The 26,840-nt window shown below is 27.0% G+C and overlaps 2 protein-coding genes across 3 annotated transcripts in view; both read left to right on the top strand.

Annotated features, from left to right (window-relative positions):
* The window catches only part of LOC126894997 (uncharacterized), a 104,383-nt gene extending 89,080 nt beyond the window's left edge, over positions 1-15,303 (top strand). The window contains exons 1-6 of one of the 2 annotated variants that reach the window (XM_050666448.1): positions 6,440-6,615; positions 7,182-7,223; positions 11,302-11,470; positions 11,750-11,971; positions 12,239-12,335; positions 15,053-15,303. In XM_050666448.1, coding sequence (XP_050522405.1) covers positions 6,502-6,615; positions 7,182-7,223; positions 11,302-11,470; positions 11,750-11,971; positions 12,239-12,335; positions 15,053-15,062 — 654 coding nt within the window. In that variant the 5' untranslated portion in view covers positions 6,440-6,501 and the 3' untranslated portion in view covers positions 15,063-15,303. Of the gene's footprint in view, positions 1-6,439; positions 6,616-7,181; positions 7,224-11,301; positions 11,471-11,749; positions 11,972-12,238; positions 12,336-15,052 lie in introns of those variants that run through there. The other variant, XM_050666446.1, reaches the window with a different exon arrangement.
* Positions 15,304-24,782: 9,479 nt separating this feature from the next.
* LOC126896221 (craniofacial development protein 2-like) lies at positions 24,783-25,337 on the top strand. The gene has a single exon (XM_050668817.1). It carries the CDS (start codon positions 24,783-24,785, stop codon positions 25,335-25,337), a length of 555 nt encoding a protein of 184 aa, XP_050524774.1.
* The last annotated feature ends 1,503 nt before the right edge of the window (positions 25,338-26,840 follow it).

Raw genomic sequence — 26,840 nt, 5'->3', positions numbered from 1 at the left:
CTTACTATATATTATTGTAGAATTTCATGAACTTAATATTTTATCTCTTTAAAAAATTTAAAATTATCAATAATTTCTGAGAAAATGAGTGTCTTACTAAATTTTGATCACTCTGTATATTACATTTTCAATTTTAAATTGCTATACGTTTTTGGGTATAGCTCTTTTAAAAAATTATAGATTAATATTTTTTTTTTTATAAATACTATGTATATATTCTTTTTATCCATATGATTTTTTTAAAAATCAGACCATATATTCTTATACGTGGAGGGTTCAAAACTTATGAAACAAACGTATAAACATTTGAACTTTTTCAACCGAAATTATTGAAGATTTTCCGGAATTACTCCAAATTTTAAACATAAGTGAACTACATATTATTTTAGAGATTTTTCATATCACAATATTTTGTGCAGTTTCGAAGATAATGTTGTTTTATCCTTAATGAATCTCCTTGAATAGTTAACTAGCTAAATTTATGGTTTCTTTTTTTTTTAAATTAATAGCATTACAGAGTGTTAATTTTATTTTACCAAAATACGTGTTTTTCCTGATTTTTCAATATTATGTTAGTTGTGATATTGTTTGGTCGTGTCAAAGCACGATGTCTTGCAGCCTTATCTCGCTGTCGGTAGTTAAGTTTGTGTTTTAAAGGGTCCAATGTTATTCATAGTTTTGTACGTGAAACATTTGTCATTAATTTGTGGATGGTTTAGATAAGGTAAACATCGATTGCGTCGGGCTCGAATATGACATCCAAACTAGAGAGTTCGAAAAAGGCCGTTTTAATAATAAGTAATTTTAATCATTTGGCGGTTGACGAAGAACTCGTCGTTATAAAATCAATCTACTGAGATCCAGGTCAGAAAAAAATAGGTCTCTTTAATTTATGCATAATTTCACTTAATAATATTATTGTATTATTGTTATTTAAAAAATATTATTTATTTTTATAAAATAATGCAGGAAAAAATTAGAAAATGCCATTTTTTACAATAACGTAATTTTAAGATATTTTTAAAAATTTGTAAGTGAAAGGGATTTTTTAACATTGTTTGTGATAACAACTTTAACTAGATTTAAATCGGGTGCTTTTGGAGTATTAATCATTAAAATCGATCCAATAAAAAATTAATTTTCATGGACAGACATAAAAAAAACCTCTACTTCGCTTCGCATCAAAGATAAAAAAAATTTGAAAATCAAAGATTAAAAGTAATTTTTTTAGCATATTTAAATTTTCAATGTCTTATTATTATAAAATATTGACATTATTATATTTTTCATTATTATAATTTCACTCGAGACATTATTAAGGTATACAATATTTTATTCATCTACTGAGGAAACATACAAGAAAATAGAATGTAAATATATTTTAAAGCAGGAATCGATCTAATGGTACATAAGGTATGATCTTGTATAATTATTAGGATTATCTTATTCATTAATTCAGGTAGCTCAACTTAATATAAACAAATTATTTTATTTATGGAAATTACACATACAAATAACGAAAAAAAAAATTTAACCATTCTATTTTTGTTCAAAAATATAACTCTCCTAATATGACTTAAAAATACAAATACTATTTATTTGTGATATTTTTTTTAGCTATTGCTAAAAGAGTCTTACACGTTTTCAGTTTCAAAGTTAAAACCTTACGCCGTAAAACAACTTTATTATGTCGTTTTACAAAAAAAAGTTATAGACACCATTTATAAAAACGTATGTGTTCATAAAAATAATTTTCAAACAAATTTTTCATTGCCTAGTTTATACATTAAAAAAAATATATATATTTTATTTATAAGAAGATCATCATGTCTAAGCATCAACATTCTCCTTCCTAAAGTTTGAAAAAAATTTGAATAATAAGCCATATTCTTGCACATTTAAAAGAAAAGTTTGAAGTTTTAAATACTGGAATATTTTAACGCACACAATATTAGGGAAAATTAGGATAAGTAGTAATAAAATGAGTGCATAAAATTACTTGATGATTAAAAATTTCGTCCAGGATTGAGATAATTTTTAATTGTATTAATTAGGATATAGTTGAATTATTCAAATTATTATCTGTAAATTTTTAAAAAACATACATCAATTTAATTTTAGCTAAAATTTAAATAATTATTTCTATTGATTTTCATGATATGTTTTTAGCTTTTATGCAAAGCTGAAAAGGTATTAGTTTTACTATGATGCGTTTTTTTTTTGTGTCCGTTACCATTTTTTCTCAGCTCTCGCCGAACCGATTTCTTTCAACGATACGTTAAAAGATCATAAATCGTATCTAGTCAAAATTATTATCCTCAAAAATAGAAAAAATTTCCTTCGTTACACGTAATTGGGGAAAAATCTAAAAAAATTATAAATTTAAAAATCGCTAATTTTCGATATTTCTACAACTTTTTTACATAAAACTGTCATAACTTTTTAAAAAATTACCAAATCAATATAATTTTTTTCATAAATGCATAATGTCTTTACCTATAATTTGGTATATTTTTTTTATAAATTTGACCTTTTCCTTCCCACAGGAGGGATTTAATATGACAACTTTTTCAAGTTAACTTTTGAAAGTATTTCTGAAATTCTGATACTTTTATATATATATATTTCGGACTTCATTTTGTCTTCATGGTGAAAACAGACATGCAAAGTTAATAAAAAAAAATACGTTTTGTGTAAAAAAATTCTGTTTTATAATAACACTATTTCGCTTTATTTATTATAAATATATATATATATATGAGGGTGTCCCTTAATTTTAAAATTTTGGAAATTCTTCGGGTTCACCCGCCAAATTTGTGTATATTGTGATGGTGTCACGTTACCATTATTGTGAGAATTATTATAATAAAATACAGATAGCACATCCGCTTTTTGAGACTGATGAATTAACAAATAATATTTATTGCCAAATTAGCAATAGTTCAAATTATTATAAAAAACCAAAAGACCTGACCATCATGGTCAGTCGACTCCAGTGCCTTGTGTCATTCATTAGTCTCAGTACTTGGTTGTCGCTGTCCGTCTTACTGCTTGAAGTAAAGTTTTGTTTTTTACTTTTTATATAGGTTAAAAACTCTCTTCCACAACATTTCAGAGTACTTGTGTCTTGCACTTCGTCTGCACCTCATACTTAGGTGTTACTCTTATTCCCTTCCTATAACAACAGCCTTTCGACACCCACACCTAATTCGGAGTGTCAGCCGAGCACAGTGACTGCTGTACGACAACACGCATGTGAATACCTAGACAGCAGGCTCCTCATCCTCATCTTCTTCTTTGTACATTTTACTTGCTGTTTTATGTAACGACAGTATACATATAAAGAATTGCTACAAAAAATTTTAGGGCGATCAGATAAGTTTAACCCGTGCCGACTTGGGTTTGAAAATTGGCCAAAAAGAATAGTTTTTAGCAATTAACTTGTAAATTAGCGTTCTCACAAAAAAAATTATAGAAATTAAATTGTAAATCTAATTGTTTTGTATAAATTAAATTCCAACAGTTTTTCTTCTAAATTCATTAGTTTTACAGAAAAATGTCAAAATACGTAATATTATGTACAATTGTCGAAATTGGCATATTTACGAATATTTCATCCTATCTGACGAACCATATGTGATACGACCTAATATTTCATACAAAATTTGTTTAAAATTAAATTTTACACATTAAAAGTAATAAGTATAAATTTCATTGAACCGATTGTTTTATTGCTACAGCTGAGATAGCTTGATCATATTACGATTTTTACTAAATATATGAGTTTTATTGCTAGATTTTGTTATTTATCATCTGGTATATGATAAATAAGGTATACTCTACGCAAAGTATTCCTTATTTATCAAATGATATAATTATATGTTCTTCTTCATTCATAAAAACTGGAAACGAAAAACTTTTTAATGTTTTAGCAACATAGAATAAAAGAGGTCAAACAAATTTCATAATACTGAAACTCGTAGCTGCTTCAGATTGATATAAAATAAGTGCACGAGACGCAGTTTATATTATTCAAACAATAGTTGAAGTTTTATATAAACAAGCTAATGTTGTTGATTGTGCGTTAGACGATTAGGGCTTATTAAATATAGTCCAAGTTCTATGCTGTAATAATACCGCATCTAATATAGAATGTTTAAAAGGTTGGTATCCTTTTTTACTATAAAGAATACTAGAACAAAAATTAGACAAATATTTATTATTTTTACCAACTCCATCATATCTATGAACTGATTTAACGTGGTGTAATATCAGCAGTTGGGACTCAACAGATATTGGATGATAAAGCGTTTTTTACAAAAATTAACCGTCACATTACTATTTTGCTTCAGAAGAACTGACGATTTACTTATTTAGTAGTTTCATCAGTTTAGCTGTAGCAATAAAACAATCGGTTCAATGAAATTTATACTTATTACTTTTAATGTGTAAAATTTAATTTTAAACAAATTTTGTATGAAATATTAGGTCGTATCACATATGGTTCGTCAGATAGGATGAAATATTCGTAAATATGCCAATTTCGACAATTGTACATAATATTACGTATTTTGACATTTTTCTGTAAAACTAATGAATTTAGAAGAAAAACTGTTGGAATTTAATTTATACAAAACAATTAGATTTACAATTTAATTTCTATAATTTTTTTTGTGAGAACGCTAATTTACAAGTTAATTGCTAAAAACTACTCTTTTTGGCCAATTTTCAAACCCAAGTCGGCACGGGTTAAACTTATCTGATCGCCCTAAAATTTTTTGTAGCAATTCTTTATATGTATACTGTCGTTACATAAAACAGCAAGTAAAATGTACAAAGAAGAAGATGAGGATGAGGAGCCTGCTGTCTAGGTATTCACATGCGTGTTGTCGTACAGCAGTCACTGTGCTCGGCTGACACTCCGAATTAGGTGTGGGTGTCGAAAGGCTGTTGTTATAGGAAGGGAATAAGAGTAACACCTAAGTATGAGGTGCAGACGAAGTGCAAGACACTAAAAACTACTCTTTTTGGCCAATTTTCAAACCCAAGTCGGCACAGGTTAAAGGTCTCAAATTTTTTGTAGCCATTTTTTATATGTATACACACAAATTTGGCGGGTGAACCCGAAGAATTTCCAAAATTTAAAAAATAAGGGATACCATAATAAATATTTATTCATATATTACACTATTAATATATTCATATATTAATTCATATATTATCATAAAACTTGTAATCGGGATATAAATAAGGAAATAGGATATCATGTAGCTTTTGGAATAATCCACCAATTTTTTAAAATTAAACACTATCTACAGATTTGCATCGAAGCGACTTTTATGTTAGTGATTTTAATTACTGTAAGATATAATTATACTTGATTCAACTATGTCACGTCACCATTGTACCGCGACCCTCCTGTGCCGGTTTTATTTTATTATACATTGTTTTCGATGATGAAATTTTTATTTTAACAGCTTTAAAATTTATTTAAGACTATAAAATATATTTATTATATTTTGATGCACAAATGGTTTAGTGGCATTGAGTGGATAATAATAGAATGAAAAAAAAAATAGGCGACACTAAAGTTTGTGGTTGAGCACGTCATGCCGTTTTTTTAAAAATATCTTAAAATTTTTGTGTTAATATTATAGAGGGTAAAAAATAAATGAAAACACTGAGCACGTGACATCGGTATTAAATAATAAAAAGATAATCTCACGGTCGTTAAAATGCGTCGAAGGCGTGGATAGTCCGGACGAACAGAAAACGGTTTTTTGTGGAGTCACAAGGATGACAGATGATCGTACTATTGTGGCGGGTATTCGACGCTGGCCATTTTTTGGACTTTAAACCACGACAATAACGCGTGGGTGTAACAGTCCGGTATATAGTGGAGCGGTGGCTGAGAAAGGGATGGCACGACGACGGAGTGTCATACGGGTGATAACACCGTGCTCCTATCAATTTATACAAATTTAATTTATGTTTTTCTGCCAAGATAGTGTCAGTCAACATTGAAGTACTATTATATTATTGTGATGACCTCGGGACCAACTGTTAACCGTATACTTATTACATTTTATTAATAACCTATTTAAATTTTACAATATTAGTTATCTATATTTTTGATATACTCATCGTGACATACTAAATTTTGTACAAAATCTTATACTGTTTGGCGTAGAAAAACAATATAATGATATATTATACACTTGGTTAAATTTTAATTTATTATCTGTATTTATTTTAATAAAATGAATATTTTTATACTATATTTTATTTTATTCGAGAATGAGTAAGTAATATTTTCCTGCGATAATGTATGAAAATTTTTTATTAATGTAAAGTATATGTAAACAAGACAATTGATTAATTTTATTTATCGAATTTTAGATTTTATTAAAATAGTCTGAATTGTTCTATAAAAACTAAATTAATTCAATAATAAAAATTATTTTTCACGCTTAACTAACTCATATATAATCATTATTAAAAATGGTTTTATATTTTTGTTTTGGAATATTAGTTTTTCTTGTGTGTTTTATTCCCATACCTACGTTTTCAGCTGGGTCGTCAAACACTGAAATAAATAAGCCAGAAAAAATAACTGTAATTATTATTGTTTTATTCATTAATTATTATTATTCAGTATCTCGAGGTATCTTCTTTTATACACATAATAATCATTGAAAAATATCTAATAAATATTTAATATAATTTAAAAATATAAATGTTTGTAAAATATCATTAATATTTATAAATTACTATTTTCCGTAATTTATTGAGTTCGTGGAATGAAAATTTCGTTTTGGGAAACCTTCCAAATCTATAGTTATAGTCGTTAACAATTAAATGTAAAAATAAAATCAATGAGCTTGTGTTGAATATTGCATAGAAGATATTTGTTCTTCAATATAATTTTTAAATAAAATTTATTAATTTTACATATTCAATATGAATATAATAAGTATATAAAAATTGTATGTTAAATTTGTTCTATACTAATACTACTTATTTATATAAAGTTCATAAATCATTAGTAAAAAATAGATTAGTAAAACCTTAAATCTTAGTATACAAGTTAGTGTAGTAATGTAAGATATGATATAATTTAGTTCTCAATATCTAATAACTTTTAAAGTATTCAAATTAACAGCTTAGTTTTTTTTTTTTAGCACGAAGAATTTATAAAGTTTGTTTTTGATCCAGAACTTGAGGTGATATAGAGTTCATAGATATTAAGAAAAAAAATGTTTTAATTTTATTTCATATATTTATAATGAATTTATAGACAATCCAAGTGCACAATGCGAAGAAGTTTCTAAGACTTGTTAAGGGTGTTAACTTTATTTTATTAAAAGAGAACGTACATATTTAAATAGCTTATAAAATAGAATATTATAAAATTAAAAGAATAACTGTCTGATAATAAAATCAAACGAGTAGCGGAATTGATGCGCACATAATTACAAATTATTACTGTAAGCTGCAATTTATTCGAACAGTTCCCAAATATAAATTTATTTTAGAAATATCATCTAATAATTTTCTATAAAATATAAAATTTTATAGTTCAATTATTTCTTTCAAAATATACATTTATGAAAAATTTTATATTGTTTTTAATGACTATTTTTTAGCTTCGATGTAGCTATATCTCCATTAAAATTACAATATTATATTATTGAATACCACTTTCATACTAAATTTAACTACTGTAATTATTATGTATTCATATATTATAATTATAAATCGGGGTAAAATTAAGGGAATAAGTGTTATTGTTGTTTTTAAAATTATCCACCTTTTTCATTTTTAGATTCGATGCGAAGCGGAGAAGTAATTATTTTTACTATGATGTGTTTTTTTTTTTTTATGTCTCTTGCCACTTTTTCTCAGCTCTCACTGGACCGATTTCTTTCAAAAATACGTCAAAAGATCACAAATCGTATCTAGTTGAAGGCATCACCCTTAAAAATTGAAAAAAATTCGCTCACTCTCCGCAAATGGGGGAAATATCCAAAAAAATTACAAATTTAAAAATCGCTAATTTTCGAGATTTTTTCACTTTTTTTTCTTAAAACTTCCATAACTTTTTCAAAAATGAACAAATAAAAATAATATTTTTTTGTATAAAAACTTTATATAATTCCATTTCATTTGATATAATTTTTTTTGAAAATCTAACACTTATTCTGCTCACTGGGAGGATTTAAAATAGTAACTTTTTTACAAAAATTAACTTTTTCAACTTAATTTTTGAAAATGTTCAGGAAATACTGCGTCCTTCAAACATATATCTATATATCATAATCATATATATCTATATATCATATATCATAATTAATGCTTATTTTGTGTACTATAAAATAAAAAATAAAAATTTGTCCCGACGATCTATCTTCTATGCGCAAATGGCTACCATATTCAAAAATATGCTATTTTAACAAATTTTTTTTTTTTTAATTAAACACTATCTACAGATTTGCATCGAAGCGTTTTTTATGATAGTGATTTTAATCTATACTGGACCCAACTATGTGTCATAAAAAAAAGTGTTAAGGCGTTAAGTAGGTTAATGTTTTGCATATTGTGATGGTGAAATGCAAGAAATAATTTTTTTGACATGAAAAGCAATGAGAGGATAATTAAATTGAATATGAGTATAAATATTATGTTAACCGGAGTTTTGAAATTTGTTTAGCTACAAAATGAAAATAAAAGCATATGGCATATAATTAAAAAAATCATTATTATAAAAATATAAATAAAATAAAATTATAAGTGCTAAATATCTATTACATATGCCACGACCCGACTGTGCCGCTACCCCACTGTGCTGGGTTTTAATTTAATAGTTGGTGACAGTTGAATTTTTTTTTAAATTTATGATTTATATAGCTACTTATTACTAAAAAAATTAGAATATTATAGAGTGGTAGTAGCACACACAAATAGAGATAAAAATTAATAAATTACAAAGTAAAATTATTTACTTTTGTAGTTGAATACTTTTATCATATCAAATCTTATTTGATAATGAATACTTTAAAAATATTATAAATTAATGATTTTAATTGTTTCTATGGAAAAAGCTGTTTAAGCTACTTTTTATGTGAATCAAGAATATTCTTTCAATTTTTAAGAATAATAACTTAAACTAAATACGAATTGTAATTATTTAATGTATCATTGAAAAAGTAGGTCTAGTGAGGGTTAGTAAAATAAATCGTAACCACAAAAAGAACCACATAGTAAAATAATATTAACATGAATATAAATTTCTTCTCACGAGAGGTGACTATAGTGATAGGATCCTTTATATTTATTGAAGTTATCGAATCTAAATGAGATAAATATGAAAAGATTTGAAAATTTTATTCTAACTCAAAAAAAAATGAAAAATATTAAATGCCACAGACAGATTTGAACCTTGTACCCTATGCATGAAAGATACAAGTGTTACCGATTCGGCAACTGTTCGTCGCATTATAAAATTAGCTATTTGAAGTCACATTTAAAAGTTACTTCATCGACTTTAAAATAGCAAAAAAATTTAAATAAGTATAATTTCTTATACCTTATAAACTTATGTCAATTAAATTATATAACATTCATGAAAGTTAGAGTATTCCCCTAATAAGATATTTTAAAATAAAATAAAATACAAAATTTTATTACAAAAATAGCATATTTTTGAATACGGTAGACATTTGCACATAAAAGATAGGTCGTCGGGACAAATTTTTTTTTTCAATTTTTTAGTACATGACATAAACTTTAATTTGACATATGTTTAAAGGACGCAGTATTTCCGGAACATTTTCAAAAGTTCAGTTGAAAAAGTTCTATTTTTTATACAATGTTTCAAAGTTTGAACCCCCCCTATATAAGGGGAAATTGTCTAATTTTAATAAAAAGTATGTCAAATGGAAGATGTACTTATAATGTATTTAAAAAAAAAAAAATTGTGCTGATACATGCATTTTTCGAAAAGTTATAGCATTTTTAAGTTGAAAATTAAAAATCGAAAATCGAAAATTTTAACACAAAAATAGTGTTTTTTTAACTACGGCAACCGTTTACATGCAGAAGAAAAAGTGTCGGGACAAATTTTTTTTTTTCATTTTATAGTACATAAAATAAGCTTTAATTTGATATATGTTTAAAGGACGCAGTATTTCCGGAACATTTTCAAAAGTTAAGTTGAAAAAGTTAGTTTTTGTAAAAAAGTTGCTATTTTAAATCCACATTGTGATCAGAATAAGTGTTACATTTAAAAAAAAAAATGATATCAAACGAAAGAAAATTACCTAAGGTTTCAATATAAAAAAATATTATGTTGATTTGTTAATATTTGAAAAAGTTATGGTAGTTTTAAGTATAAAAAACATCCCGATGGAAGGTGATTTTTATCGCAAACATTACATTTTTTTTTAATTTCGACAGACATTTGCACATAGAAGATAAGTTGTCGTGATAATTTTTTTTTTCATATGATAAAATATAACATAACCTTTGATTTGATATATGTTTAAAGGACGCAATATTAATACACAAATAACATATTTTTGAATACGGTAGACATTTGCATATAAAAGATAGGTCGTCGGGACAAATTTTTTTTTTCAATTTTTTAGTACATGACATAATCTTTAATTTGATATATGTTTAAAGGACGCAGTATTTCCGGAACATTTTCAAAAATTAAGTTGAAAAAGTTATTTTTTGTAAAAAAGTTACTATTTTAAATCCCCCCAATGAGCACGTTAAGTGTTAGATTTTCAAAAAAATGATATCAAATGAAAAGGAAATATTTAAGGTTTTAGTATAAAAAAAACTATGTTGATTTTTTTATTTTTGAAAAAGTTATGGAAGTTTTAGGAAAAAAAGTGAAAAAAATGACAAAATTTACTGATTTTTAAATTTGTCATTTTTCCGGATATTTCCCCCATTTGCGGGGAACGAAGGAAAATTTTTCCATTTTAAAAGGTAATGTCTTCAACTAGATACGATTTGTAATCTTTGGACCTATTGTTGATAGAAATCGGTCGAATGAGAACTGAGAAAAAGTGGCAAGAGACATAAAAAAAAAAAAAAACATATCATGGTAAAATTAATACCTTCTCAGCTTCGCATCGAAGCTAAAAAAATTGATGATCGCACGTTATTAAGTAAAATTTCCAGCATTGGATAATTTTTTAATGTTTTATTATATAGTAAGATTATATTCTAATTTAATTATTTTCATAGTTTTAATAAACCAGTAAATAATTTACTATTGTTTATTATTAGAAACACCAACCAATGATATTTTATACCATGCAATATGTATTGAATACGTTTTTTGAAGTTTCTGTTGAAAATGATAAATTTATATTGAATAGAAAAAAAAAAATAAAAAATGTACCAAAATCAAAATTGTATAATTCGTTACAAGTAAAAAACATAAAGAAAGAAACAGGTAATTGAGATTTAATTTATTTAATTTCGTGTTGATGTAGAACAGATCTAACTGACAACTATTATCAATTCCAATACAATTAAAATATACAAGAATTGTCATTTATATCAATTCAACCTATTATTCTAATTATATGAATAATAGAATTATATGACTTACTATTATTCTAATTATATGAATAATAGAATTATATGACTTACTATTATTCTTAGATTTATTAAGATGTGATTTAGTGTTACTTTATGGTATATTTAACAGATATTTTTGGTAATTTCTTAGATGAAACTGTATTGTCAATATTGAATCAGAACTTTAAAATACTTCACTTAAACGGAATTCATCTTAAAGTTCTATTTGAAAAATATGATATAGCAAAATCAGGCACAGTCGTAGAAATTAGATTGAAAGAAATTTTTGAGAAAAATGATTTATTTCCTAATGTACATGTTATGGAACCGATAGTCAAAAAATATACAAAAATGAATGATTTTAATTACCAAAGTAATAATAATAGCTTTTTATGAAATTTTTCAACAATACAATTAAAATCACTATCATAAAAAACGATTCTAAGCATATCATTAGATGATGTTTAATTAAAAAAAAAAAACATTATTTTAACAATTAAGATTACTAATGGCATCTGTAAACTTTATACTCGTCGATTTATCCGGATAACTCCTATATTATCAATCCACAAATATTTATTATGGTGAATCTTAACTACTCGTGTATTGATAATAATATTATAATTTTATTTTGTTTCAGAGTGGTTCGCAGAATTTTGTGATAATTTTGATGGAGATAAATCCATTTTTTGGACTTATAATGAGAATACAAAAAAATGGGAAAAAAAATACCCAAAGTAACTTTTATTTTAGTACACGTTTATAAAAATCTAGTAAAATTTCATTAAAAATATATGTTTCATAAAATAATTATTTATAAATATATAATGTTATAAATATTTTATATTTATAATATTTATTCACTGATTTACATCAATCTGTTTGATTTATAATGGTAAGTAAAAATATTATATCACTTGTGGCTCAAATAATTTTAATTTAAAAATATTGATTAAAAACTAAAAATATAAAAAATATATAACGCAGAAAGACACGAAAATTACTAAACGATCGTTGATACTTATTTTGGAAACATTATTACCATTATCAACGCTAATACATACTGATACTTCGACTGAAAAATACCCTTATATATCTAGTCATCTTATATTCTAGTAACGTTATCACTACATCTTATTATCACATTTTGCTAGTTTACGCTGGTAAAAATATTAAATTTTCAAAGCATTCACTATCCCTATTAATTAGATTTTTCTTATTTTTAATCATTCATATTACCTCCGTTATTTTAAGCTATTTGTAGTTATTTACATTCTTAATTAGTTTTATGGTTTTAAAGGAATAATTTAGTGTAAATAAATGTTTAGTCTCAGGTGATTTATTCATTTCGTGATTTTTAATGTTTCTTAATAGTTACTCAAACATAGGTTCATGTTTATTTTGTTTGTCCTACTTAAACTTGTCCATTGTATTTTATGAATACTCGATTTCTCCCTTTATCTTCTATACCTTTAGAGTTACCTAAGAAATCTTTTAAATTATTTCTTTATTTGTTACTAAAGTAATACCATAATTCTTGAAAATTCTAGCCAATTCATTTAAGATGCTCGTATAATATAAAATGTGTGGGATGTGCTGCTACGAGAGGGCGTTTCGTTCCATATTGTGTAGAGAATGGCAACGCCATTCACACTACCACAACCGGTTATGCGAGAGACTCAATTACGTTAGATGATAACGTATACGATCGTTGCATGACATTGAGTTATTGTCGTTCCATGTTTGCGTGTCTGCGTTGTCGCTACCAGCTTTACTCATTTTGCTACATGGCTCAACGTAGCTTGCGAGCACATAGTCGTTAAAAAACGCAGATATCATCACTCTTGCGATCGTCGCACCTTTATGTTTTATGTTTATCGCCTTCGCCATACTTTTATCGTGAAATACAATCGTACATTTTAAAGTACTGTTCGTGACAGTACGTTTTGACTGATTTAATTACCATACTAACGACTTCCTTCACTTTCCACTTACATTAATCGGTCATCATCATCATCATCATTGTAAATGAGTAGTTATTAACAATATTGTTTTGTTTTGTTTTTATTTTAATCTTAATATTTATTTTATGTTGACGCCATTGTTGCATTAGTATAATGTTCCCCCTTATTCAAACTGATATATTTTTTGGGTTATATTTCTAATAGAGTTATTCGTTTATATTCTTTAAATACATTTTACTAATTCCATACAGTCCACTCACTACTACTTTTTCCTACATGATTAGAGACAACAAAATTAACGAACGTTAATTAACCCACACGTTTCGTTTAAACCATAAATTTTTTTTTTTTTACAAACTACCAAATGGCTTTATTATTTAAACGATAAAATTATCTTTATAAATATATTTTACAATAATTGTATATGAAACATAGTTTTATAACAATTAATAAAGAATAAACATGTGTGGAGTGACACCTCCAGCGAGGTGGCTCCTTAACCTAAGTTAAAACTAAATATTTTAAATTAAGTCATATGGTTTATGACGTTTAAGACGCCTGATGTCTTCGGAGTTGTCCAAAAGTTGGATGGCTGCTGTGTTAATGTGGTTCGTTAATCTCACCTCATGTTTGCGAGCAAATCTCTTAATTTCTTCTGCTACTGTAGGCAAAATCAAATCACGGTGTATAATGTCATTTCTATCGTACCGATAAGCTGAAACGATGGTACGGAGTGCAACATTTTGGCATCGTTGAATAACATCAATATTAGACTTACTAGTACAACCCCACAGTTGTATACCGTAAGTCCAAATTGGTTTTATGATAGCTACGTAAAGTAGACGTTTGTTATTTAATGAAAGTTCGGAATGTTTCCCGATCAACCAGTATAACTTTTTCATTTTTAGTTTTATTTGCAAACTTTTCTGGCGTACTTAAACCATAAATGGGTGATCTAATTACTTTTTGTTCTCCCATGCTAGTGAGTGCCTTCGTCTCTTTATATCAGTTTAGTTCTGACTTACGTTTTTGTTATACCCATTAAACCTAGCTATTTCGATTATAACCTCCAGTTCTTTATCAAAATATATTTTATTAATTGAAAATTTAAATAATCCGTTAACCATACTATTAAAAGTACCATTTTGTGTGGTCTAAATTATTCGAAATGTTACTGAATGTGTGTATGTGTGTGTGTTTTTCACAATGTTGTTCCCTTTAATCTTTTAACTAATAAATCCAAAAAAGGTAATTTTTTCTCTAAATTATCAAAAACATTATTGTTCATCGAAAAAAATAGTGACACTATTAAAAATAATAAATTTTAAGACAGGAGAAATAAAGTTTAAAATCTATTTATACTTAAATCTTTTAAAATAAAGTTGACACCTCTTTAGGTTATGTATTAATTTGCACTTTAATTATTTATATTATATTTTTGAGAATGTTAACTACCCGTGTATCGATAATAATATTATAATTTTATTTAGTTTCAGCTAAAAACAAAAGACCATGCTGATGTTTTCAAATGAAATAAATCTATTTTTTTAACTTATGATCACAAGACACAAAAATGGAAAAAAAAAATACCTGATCTAATTCTTTTACATAGTTTATAAAAATATAGTGAAACTTTATTAAAAATTTTTGTTCCACAATACATTTTTTTCGTTAATGTTTATATTTCTTTACATAAATTAACGTTTGATTAATAAATTAACTTGTGATGTTTAGTGAAAATATGTTTTATATTAATTATGTTTATAAACTTCTATGGTTACGTGGCCAGAGAAATACATAATCAAAAACATCATTGTTCAAAAATAGTGACAAAATAAAAAATATATATTTTACAAGACAAGTGAAATAGAGTTGAAAATTCTATGCTAAATTAATTTCTCATAAGACACCTTATTTCAATCTAAACAAAAACCATTTTTTAAATCTTCATAAAATTTTCTATTTATTATATTTATATTTGTCTAAATTTAGAAGTTAAATGATTTATTCCCAATATCCGATGACTATTAGTTCAGCTAGATTAAAATCAGTCCATTTAACGTATTGATCATCAAAATTGGTCTTGTGAAAACAGACTTAAAAAACGTCAACATCATTAGACCAATGGCTTTTTAGTTTCACGTCGAAATTAAAAAAAAAAACAATCAATAAGTTGTTAAAAAATTACTCAATTTAGTATATTATAAAAATTGATTATAATTGAAAAAATTCATTGTTAAGTTCAGGAGAAACTTAAAATAATTTTTTTAAAAATGGTTTATACAGTAACATGTTACCGAAAAATTTGGAATACTATAGAATGGCAGTAGAACACAAAAATATAGTTAAAAAATTAATAAATAACAAAGTAAAATTCAACTTTGTAGTTTAAACCTATTATCATAACAAACCTAATTCGAAAATATATACTTTAAAAACATTACAAATGAAAAATTTTAATTTTCAATATGAAGAAAGTTTGATTAAGCGACTATTTATTTGTTAAAGGGTTTTTTTAAAAAAATTGTATGGGTAATATCTTTAGTTGGAATAATTTGATGCATCGTTAAAAAAATTGATCAAAATAGAGTTGATAATAAATAACAATAAATAACAAATACAAAAAAAAAACATATATTTAAATAATTTAATCATGAATAAGAAATTTCTTCTCACAAGTGTAAATTTCAGTGATATGGTCCTTAATATTCATTGAAATTATTTAATTTAAATGAGATAAAATTCATACAATTTTGAATGTTTTTCCACCTCAAAAAGAATTAGGAAAAAATGTAAAAATAAGACATTCGTCAGACGGGTTCATACTCCGAGCATGAAAATTTGAAGTGTAACTGATTCAAATACCGTACATTATACATGTACTTAGATAAAAAGGAAAATTAAAGCTTTTAAAAATTCAAAGTCTCTTTTTTAAAGCAGTAGGCAATATATTCAAAATAAGATTTAATTTATATTCAATTTAAGTTACATTCATGTAACTTTTATAAAAATCGTAAGATTCATACTATGGTAAAATGTTGTAAGGTATTTTAATATAAAAATTTTGTAGAAATATAAAATCAAAAATATGAAATCGAGAATTTAACACAAAAATATCATATTTTTAAATACGGTAGCCATTTTCACCATCAGGATAATATAAATTACAATTTTATTTTTTTTCATATTAAAGTATATTACATTAGCTTTAATTTAAGATATATTCAAAGTTTCAGTATATCGGGAACATTTTTAAAAGTTAATTTTTTGTAGAAAATTTCAATTTTTGAGTGTTATGTCATTGACAAGACACGATTTGAGATTTTTTAACACATCGTTTATCAAAAACGGTTCAGTGAGAGCTGAGAATAAGTGGTAACCGACACAAAAAAAAAATACACATCATAGTAAAATTAATACCTTCACATCGAGGCTAAAATAGATAATTAAAATTTTGAGTTTTGTCAACATTTCTTACCTATATATATATCACATTTATTCAAATATAATGATTTTAATTATCTATTAAATAAATCTTTGCAATTTTTCGATTTCACCTCTATCATAATATATTTATTCTGATAGGGTGAACATGTGTGAAAAAGACATGTAAGCGTTATTCATTGTGTATGATAGTTTGACTCTTTACTAATTGTTTGATTATAATTTTAAAACTTACTTTCTACAAAATTACATTTTTTACTTCATAATTAGTTAATACATCAACTAAATAATTTTCACACATAAATTTGAGAATAATGCCATTTAAATACAAATATTATAGTTATAGTATAACATTTTAATTGAAATTCACCGGCATTACTTAAAAACAAAATCTTAGAATAAGTTATAAAGATGTATTATAATATCATTTTTGAAATTTTTATCAAATTTATACCAATTAAGTCAGATAAATTACGTGACAAAAGGTACCACTCATTTTTTGTTTGTGCATAAGTAAATTTCTATTTTTATCGACTGCGTGTTACGACGGTATTTTTTTTCTTCATTAGTCATGGTAAGGTGTTATGATTCATTTGTATGTGCCGGTGAAGATAAATTGTATCGTATACTACTTCGAACTGGCTCATGGGCGGCATTTGTGTTGACATTCAGTCCCGCCCTGATCCCTTCTTTCTTTTTTGAACGCCGCTATGAACTACTACTCTTCATATTACACTGTCACCTATTGATAAATCATAGTTCACATTTGTCTTTGTAACTTTCGTTACCGATTAATAAAATTTTATTGAACCCGACTCTATAGACTAGTTGGAGCGTTGTCATCGGATCGCCAGGTCATGTACCGGTCGATTTGTCAGGGAATAACCATAGTCAGATCGGGTAAAACTATGTTCAGTCCGTAACGACTGCCATCTTAGCTCATTTCGCTAAATGGCCCTACGTAACTTGCGAGCACGTAGTTGTTAAAAAGCGCTGATAAATGGCCCTTGCGATAGTTGCACTTTTGTGCGTTACTGTTTATTGCCCTAGCGATACGCTCATCGTGAATTACATTCGTACATTATAAATAACTGTTCATGATTGTACATTTTGTCTGGTTTAATTGCCATACTAACGACATTATTCGACTTCCACTTACATCAACTAGCCATCATTGCCATTGTAAATGAGTAGTTATTGTTATAATGTTTCGTTTTATTTTGACGCCATTGTTGCATTAGTATTAAGTTTCCCCAATATTCACACTGATATATTTTTAATATTTTTTGGTTTATATTTTTATTACAGTTTATTGTTTATATGCTATATATTTATTTTATTCATTCATACAGTCCACTGCCCTACTTTTTCCTTCTCCTATACTTAGCTGTATGACTTATAATAAACGATTGATGAATAATGGTTTCGAGAAGTACATTATATGTGTGTTTTACGTTGAAATGTTGAATACGTGAACCGATTGCTTTAGTGACTTTAGTGGGGGACAGGACTAACCACTAAAGGAGTACATAGGTACGAAACAACGAGGGAGCCAATGTCTGGTTTTTTTTATTTGTTGACTTTAATTTCAGACGAAGCTTTTCGACCATTTGTTATTTTTTCTCGTGTTAACTTAACTTTTTTTTATTAATTAAGTCTCCTTAATTTAACCTAGCAATAAACTATTTTTCCTCCGTGTTCCATCTTTATAGGACATTTGTAGTATTTTGTATTTCTTAGTCTTCAAATATCATCTTCCCCTAGTTTTCACGGTACAGGCAACGTCTTTGTATATTAGTTTAATCATAGTTTTGAGGCAACTAGAACGAGGTTTTGGTGTATATCAACTGTCATCGATTCAACGGGCAACAGTTACATCTTCAATTAATTTATATATTACATACGATTATTTCTACATATAATATTTAGTTGACATGGTCGTTTATTAAAAATTATTTCCTTACTTAGCAGCTCAATTAATTATAACGAAAAAATTGAACAAGTTATTTTTTTTTTAATTCGTATTATTTTTGAACATATTAAATTAATTTTGATGCTTAATTTTCCATTTTTCTTTTAAAATCCTACAGAAGTTTAGCTTTATTGTTTTGATGAGTAGTTTGGAGACACTCTTTATTTTTTGATGACGCCTTGTAAGGAACAGAGTTGTTATACGTGGCGAATACTTAAATAATAACTTGTACCTTTATAAAATTGCTTCAATGTTTATTAAAAAAAAAAAAAAAATTAGGGGTATATTTTGTCACGTTACATATGCTAAAATAAAAACAAGCAACATAAGTTGTAAAAACTTTAATGTACAATTACTGACAATTAATTCAAATGAGATGAAATTCATACAAAATTTACGTACATAATATTTAAGTTGATATCATAAATACAATGAAAAATGTAGGGGTCTTATTATATCTAATACTTAAATAATTAACATATTTATTATTCAATGTGCGATAAAAATCAATATGTGATAATTAAAGCTTAAAATTACCACAAATAAAAAAGTATATCAAATTTATAAATTTAGTATTATTTATTTGCCTGATTTATAGTTAATAAATTCATTCTTAAAAAGCAGTTGGTCAATTAATGATACTTTACGAGAACTATTAGAATAAATAAAATTAAAATATCAAAAATGAATCAGCAACAGCATAACATATTAATTTTTATTATATAAATTATTTATTCTATTTTAAATTTAAGACCGGCTTTTATTTTAGTATTTTAAGTAAACTTTTGTTTTTAGCTTCGATTCTAAATTTCCGAAGCATTAATTTTTTGTCATAAATTGGCAATATAATGTAAATAATTAATAAACAGAATTTAGTTGAAATTTATTTATTTTTATATGAAGTATCGTTATAAAAATAATTTTATAAATTAAAATAAAATATAATAAACCAAAAAATTTTAACTATAATTTATTTTCATTTCAAATTCCAAACAATTTTCTCTGAAAATTTTGGTGTCTGTCTAATTTTATATTGCTTTGCAGTGAAAATTACACTGTCAAATATTTAGCTATCTTCTACTTATAATTTAAATAAAAGTTACATTTTCGAATTTTAACTGCTAAAAATGTGTGATAATATTTAAATAAATTATACATTTATAAATTATTTTTTTGTAAATATTAAATATTATTCAATATTTAATTAAAGTTTCCATAATTTTATAAATAATTGAATACATTTACTATTAATTACATAATTTAAAAATATTTGAATAAAGAAAAATTAAATAAAAATGCATGATTGTGAGTTGATATTGTTTGGGAAATTATTTCAAATCAGTATGTATAAAATCTTAATCTAATTAAACGATATGATCTTAAAATGTCGGGGTATAATTTACTCGACTTTAAAAGACAGATTTTCCAAATATTATGGCAAATAGGGTTTCATCTGCTTATAAAAAATCTGAAAATAAATTTGTTCAAATAGTCATGTACAAATAGTATCATAATTTATAATCTATAGATAATCATTATTATTGCAAAGTGGTTAAGTAAATATAAAAACAACTTTGAAATGAAGATTTTTTAGTATTATTACTCATTTTATTTGTGGAATAGAATATAAAATTATTCTTATATCTTATACAATTTTATCGTGCTTCACAAATCATCATTTTATATGTAATAATATTCAAATTTTTCTCTGTTAAATGGTTTTAAAAAATACTTTAATAATTACTTTCGAAGTTTAATTGGTCAACTATATTATTGCAAAATTTATTTTCGTCAAATAGAATAATATTTTCATTTTTCAAAAAATCTAAAACTACTGATGTTGAGATAAACTTTGAATCATTAATATACTAATCAAACATTTCAATATTTTATCATTATTTGCGTTACATTAGATAAGTTCAGCTCTCACTGGATACCTTTCTAAATATTTATTGACCAATATTAGATCAAATTTTTTCAAATGTAGATCATCTCCTAGTTCTGAAAACAATAAGAACAAACATTTTTTTTTTGAAATTAAATTAATATAATTTCTCTAAATACTATAATAAAGAATTTTTAATTGAAAAAATATTATTTTAGTGGCAGTTTAATTAATGTATTAAATTTTTTTATCTAAATGTAAAGTGGCTATTACTCTTACATTCTTGTAGTATATTTTCAATTGAAGTGTTATCATTCTTAATCATAACTCTAATTATTAAGCGAATTGAATTTTTTTTTTTATTTTCCATTGTCACCTTATCTTTATCAATTTTATTTGTTAGGCTCTAGATAAATAACTGATTACATAATTCCCTAAGTTCAAAGCAAACATTTTTCAATTTTACATCAATCTACATTGTTTAAAACATTATATTCATTAAAACAATGTATTTTTATATTGACTTTGCTATTACTTTTATCCGAATAACATTAAACAAAACAAAATATACTTATTAAATTATACAAAGAACATTAATTTTTGAAAAGAAATATTTTGCTGTTTTTTTTTTTTTAATGATTTTTATATATTTAAACAATGTTAATAAAATATTTCGCATTGATGTGAAGCTTAGGAGGTATTAATTTTACTATGATGTGTTTTTTTTTTTTGTGTCTGTTACCACTTTTTCTCAGCTCTCACCGAACCGATTTTTTTCAACGATACGTCAAAGATCATAAATCGTATCTAGTCGAAGACATTATCCTCAAAAGTTGAAAAAATTTCCCTCGTTCCCGTAAATGGAGGAAATCTCCAAAAAAAATTACAAATTTAAAAATAACTAAATTTTGACATTTTTTCAATTTTTTTTTACTTGAAACTGATATAAAATTTTTAAAAATAACCAAATCAATACAAATTTTTTTATAGAAGCATGATGTCTTTACCTTTCATTTGGTATATTTTTTTCATAAATTTAACCCTTTACCTGACCACAGGGGGGATTTAAAATGACATTTTTTTCACAATATCTTGATAGATAGTTTTTAATTTTAAAAAATTGGTGAACTATGCCAAAAGCTACATGATCTCCTATCTCCTTATTTATATCATGATTAAGATAAAGTAGATCGAATAAAAGAAGAATAAATATTATTTCTCATAAAAAAATTGCATTGATCCATACACTTTTTAATAAGTTAAGTCATTATAAAGTTAAAAATGTAAAATATAAATTCGAGAATTTTCACCGTGAAAACAAAATAAAGTCCGAAATTTGTTTTTTCATTGATAAAGTATATTACATTAAATTTAATTTAAGAAATATATGAAAGTGTCAGATTTTTCGTACCACTTTCAAAAGTTAAGTTGAAAATGTTAATTTTTTGTCAAAAAATGTCATTTTAAATCCCCCTCTGTGGTCAGGTAAAGGGTCAAATTTATAAAAAAAAATATACCAAATAATAGGTAAAGACATTATGCATCTATAAAAAATTTATATTGATTTTATTATTTTAAAAAAATTTATGGCAAAGTAAAAAAAATTGAAAAAATGTCAACATTTAGTTATTTTTAAATTTGTATTTTTTTTTTTTTTTTTTGTAGATTTCACCCATTTACAGGGAACGAGGTAAATTTTTTCAATTTTTGAGAATAATTTGTTTCACTAGATACGATTTGTGATCCTTCACGTATTGTTGAAAGAATATGATTGGATGAGAGCTGAAAAAAAGTGGTAACAGACACAAAATAAATACAAATCATAGTAAATTTAACCATGAGCAACAAAAAATTTTTTTATTTTGAAAATTATTGAATCAAATCCTTCAATTTTTATACACATTTGCCATAAGAAGTAACAACGATTTCCTTTAATTACTTAATTAAGGAAATATGAGTTCATTTTGCTTTTGGAATAATCCACCGATTGCTTAAAATTAAACACTATCTATAGATTTGCATGGGAATGATTCTTATGATAACGATTTTAATTACTTTCAGATATCATCTATACTCGTCTGAACTGTACCACGACTTCACTGTGCTACCGTTTTTAGCTTCGATGAGAAGCTGAGAAGGTATTGATTTAACTATGATGTGTTTTTTTTTTTTTTTATGTCTGTTGCCACTTTTTCTCAGCTCTCACTGGACCGATTCCTTTAAACAATACGTCAAAAGATCAAAAATCGTATCTGATTGAAGAAATTAGCCTTAAAAATTGAAAAATTTTCCCTCGTTCCCCGCAAATGGGGGAAATATCCAAAAAAATTACAAATTTAAATATCGGTAAATTTTGTCATTTTTTTCAATGTTTTTTCTTAAAACTTCCATAACTTTTTCAAAAATAAACAAATCAACATAATTTTTTTTTATACTAAAACCTTAGATATATTCCTTTCATTTGATATCATTTTTTTGAAAATCTAACATTTAACCTACTCATTGGGGGGGATTTAAAATAGCAACTTTTTTACAAAAACTAACTTTTTCAACTTAATTTTTGAAAATCTTCCGGAAACACTGTGTCCTTTAAACATATATCAAATTAAAGCTTATATTATGTACTACAAAATGAAAAAAAAAAATTTGTCCCAACACTTTATCTTCTGCGTGTAAACGGCTGCCGTAGTTAAAAAAACACTATTTTTTTGTTAAAATTTTCGATTTTTGATTTTAAATTTTCAACTTAAAAGTGCTATAACTTTTCGAAAAATGTAATTATTAGCACAAATTTTTTTTTCTAAATACATTTTAAGTATATCTTTCATTTGATATACTTTTTATTAAAATTGGACAATTTCCTCATAAATAGGGGGCGTTCAAAACTTGAAATATTGTATAAAAAATAGAACTTTTTCAACTTAACTTTTAAAAGTGTTCCGGAAATACTGCGTCCTTTAAACATATATCAAATTAAAGTTTATATTATGTTCTATAAAATAAAAAAAAAATTTGTCCCGACGACCTATCTTCTATGCGCAAATGGCTACCGTATTCAAAAATATGCTATTTTTCTATTAAAATTCTATGTTTTGTATTTTATTTTATTATAGAATATCTTATTAGGAGAATATATTGACTTTCATGAATATTATATAATTTAATTGACATAGAATAAAGGTCATAAGACATAAGAAATTAAACTTATTAATTTTTTTTTACTTTATTATTTTCATACTAAATTTAATAATTATAATTAGTATTTATTCATATATTATATTTTAAAATCAAAGAACTACTAATTAGGGTATATTCAAAGAAATAAGAGTTGATGTTGCTTTTGAAATAATCCACCAATTTCTCTAAATGAAACACTATCTACAGATTTGCATCGAAGCGTTTCTTATGATAGTGATTTTAATCACTGTCAAATATCATCTATACTTGTCTCATCTATGCCTTGTCTACACTGTGCCTCGACCCCACTGTGCTTCCGTTTTTAATTATGTATCTAATAAAAAACTAATTTATTTATTGAATTTTTAATTTATTTTTAATCAAAGTATTAACGTATAAAGTATTAAGACGTACAACTTGTGGGATAGCTGTTTCACCAATCTTGTATACAGGTATACCTAACGCTTGTAGTGTCAACGGTGTAAGGATATCACCACTTAACACTCGGCTGGACTCGTGTATAAGGGAGAAAGATAGATACAAAGTAAGAATAGATACTTGAAATATTGGAACATTAACTGGTAGAAATATAGAATTGGTAGAACTATTGAAGAAGAGATAAGTTAACATTTGTTATGTGCAAGAAACTAAGTGGAAAAGAGAGAAATCGAGGGAAATAAGTGAGTGTTATGAAATAATATATTCAGGGAAGTCTAGTACAAAAAATGGTGTAGGAATGATAATGGATGAGGAGATGAAAAGTAGAGTAGTAAAAGTAGCTAGGAAAAGTGACAGAATTCTAGTCGTGGAATTGATATTCGAGGAAAAAGTGCTGAATGTAATAAGTGCCTATGTACTACAAGTGGGATGTGATGAAATATACAAAGAAGTGTTTTGGAGAGAAATGGATGAGGTGATGCAAGGGGTACCTGGCAATATGGATGTGGTGATAGGTGGAGATATGAATGGACATGTAGGTAATGAGTGGAAAGGAAATGAAAGAGTACATGGAGGGTATGGTTTTAGTGAGAATAATGAGGCTGGAGAAAGAATCCTGGATTTCGCAGTATCATATGACCTTGCTGTGGTTAGCACTTATTTTAGAAAGCGGGAAGAACATTATATAATATACAAGAGTGGGAATAATAGATCACAGATTGATTATTTAATGTGGAAGAGTGAGAGTGTAAAGAGAGTAAAGAATTGTAAAGTTATATTAGGCGAGAGTGTAACTACACAACATAGACTAATGGTAATGGAGTTTTGGTGTACAGAGATAAGAATATACAAAAACTGAAGGAACACGGGAGAAAAATAGAATATCCGTTGGTGGAAATTGAAAGGGGAAAATGAAAAAGAATTTGTCAAGACGATAAAAGAGAGGACAGTATTGTGGTGCCGATATTTAAAGGTAAATGTAACATACAAGAGTGTGGAAATTTTAGAGGCATAAAGCTTATGAGTCATAGTATTAAAATTTGGGAAAAGGTAATATATAAGAGAATAAGAAATGAGACATCAGTATCTAAAAATCAGTTTTGATATAGGCCTGGTAAGTCAATAATGGAGCCAGTATTTTGTGTGAGGCAACTAATAGAAAAGTTTAGGGAAAAAAAGATAAAGCTTTATATGATATTTTGTTGTGGTTAGGTGATAATTTAATAATAATAATAATAATAACACAGTTATTAAACTTTATGTTAGCATATATTTTAACTATTATATATAAGAACTTAAAACAACAATATTCATTCCAAAAGGAAGTAGACAATATATGGTTCAACGACGATAATAATATGAAGTATATATGGTGGCCGGCGGCCTGGACCGGTTCGCGTCACCCGCGGTCACTCGGCGTCGCGCGACCTGTCGGACGAGGAGAGGTAGCTGTGTCGCAGTCGCCATCCAGCGGTAAAGCCGGAAGTGCAATGCGACCGCGTCATACTCCCCCCCCAGTCCGACCGGTCGGCTAGCCTTTTCAGCCTATGGTGAGTTGTCTGCCGGGACGCCTTCCAGATCGGCAAAGTCCGGTAGCAGGATGGGCGAAGCGTGGAGGATTGCCTCGACGTCGGGTTCCACCTCCATCCTCTCCATGACGTCCGGCTGTTGGAAGGTTAGATCCAATGGCGGATCTATCCGGTCGTTTCCTAAGAACACGACCGGTAGATCGGGTTGTCGGTCCCGGCTCACGTTTCCGTCGGGCCGAGACCCACTTCCCACTCCGCTTACCTCTACTGTNAGACCCACTTCCCACTCCGCTTACCACTACTGAGACGGGGGGAGGCTGGCTGGGAGCTTGTGCCACCGGTTTCGGACGGAAACGACCTTGATCGTCCCGTGTATTGTGCCGGTGGTTTGGCCGATTTCGCTCCAGCCGCTCTTGTGCCGGTTGCCTTGGACGGCGAGCACGTGGCCGTGGCTGTGCCGAAACATCGTTCCGTTNGTGCCGAACCATCGTTCCGTCTCCGGGTTTCCCCTTGGCGGACTCTCTCGGTCAAGCCACGATCGAAAGCGGCCCACAGTAGTGGCTGGGATCGCAACTCCCAGACTTCTGCTGTCCTGACCCGAGCCCGGCTCCAATTCGGCAACTCCTCGTACGTTTCCCCCAATAATGCCGCTGCTTGCCGCATCAGTCGTCTCGCCTGTTGGCGCATCATGGTTGCGGTTTCGGCGGCTAATCGACGAGATGGGCGGAACGGGCGGGCTTCTCCTTGCTGCTGGTTGTCGGTCATTCTGTAACAAAAAATGATTGTTAGGATTACCTCCCGAAGTGTCATGTTTCATGGCCGTAACATGTAGC

The sequence above is a fragment of the Daktulosphaira vitifoliae genome, unplaced genomic scaffold (assembly GCF_025091365.1).
Source record: "Daktulosphaira vitifoliae isolate Bord-2020 unplaced genomic scaffold, ASM2509136v1 Scaffold_1, whole genome shotgun sequence".
Lineage (NCBI taxonomy): Eukaryota > Metazoa > Arthropoda > Insecta > Hemiptera > Phylloxeridae > Daktulosphaira > Daktulosphaira vitifoliae.
Note: the sequence above shows the minus strand (reverse complement) of the source record. Positions and strands in the feature narration are given on the sequence as shown.

What these genes read in the sequence shown, in the direction of transcription:
- LOC126896221 (XM_050668817.1), top strand. Translation starts at nt 24,783, where the DNA reads ATGGATGAGGAGATGAAAAGTAGAGTAGTAAAAGTAGCTAGGAAAAGT.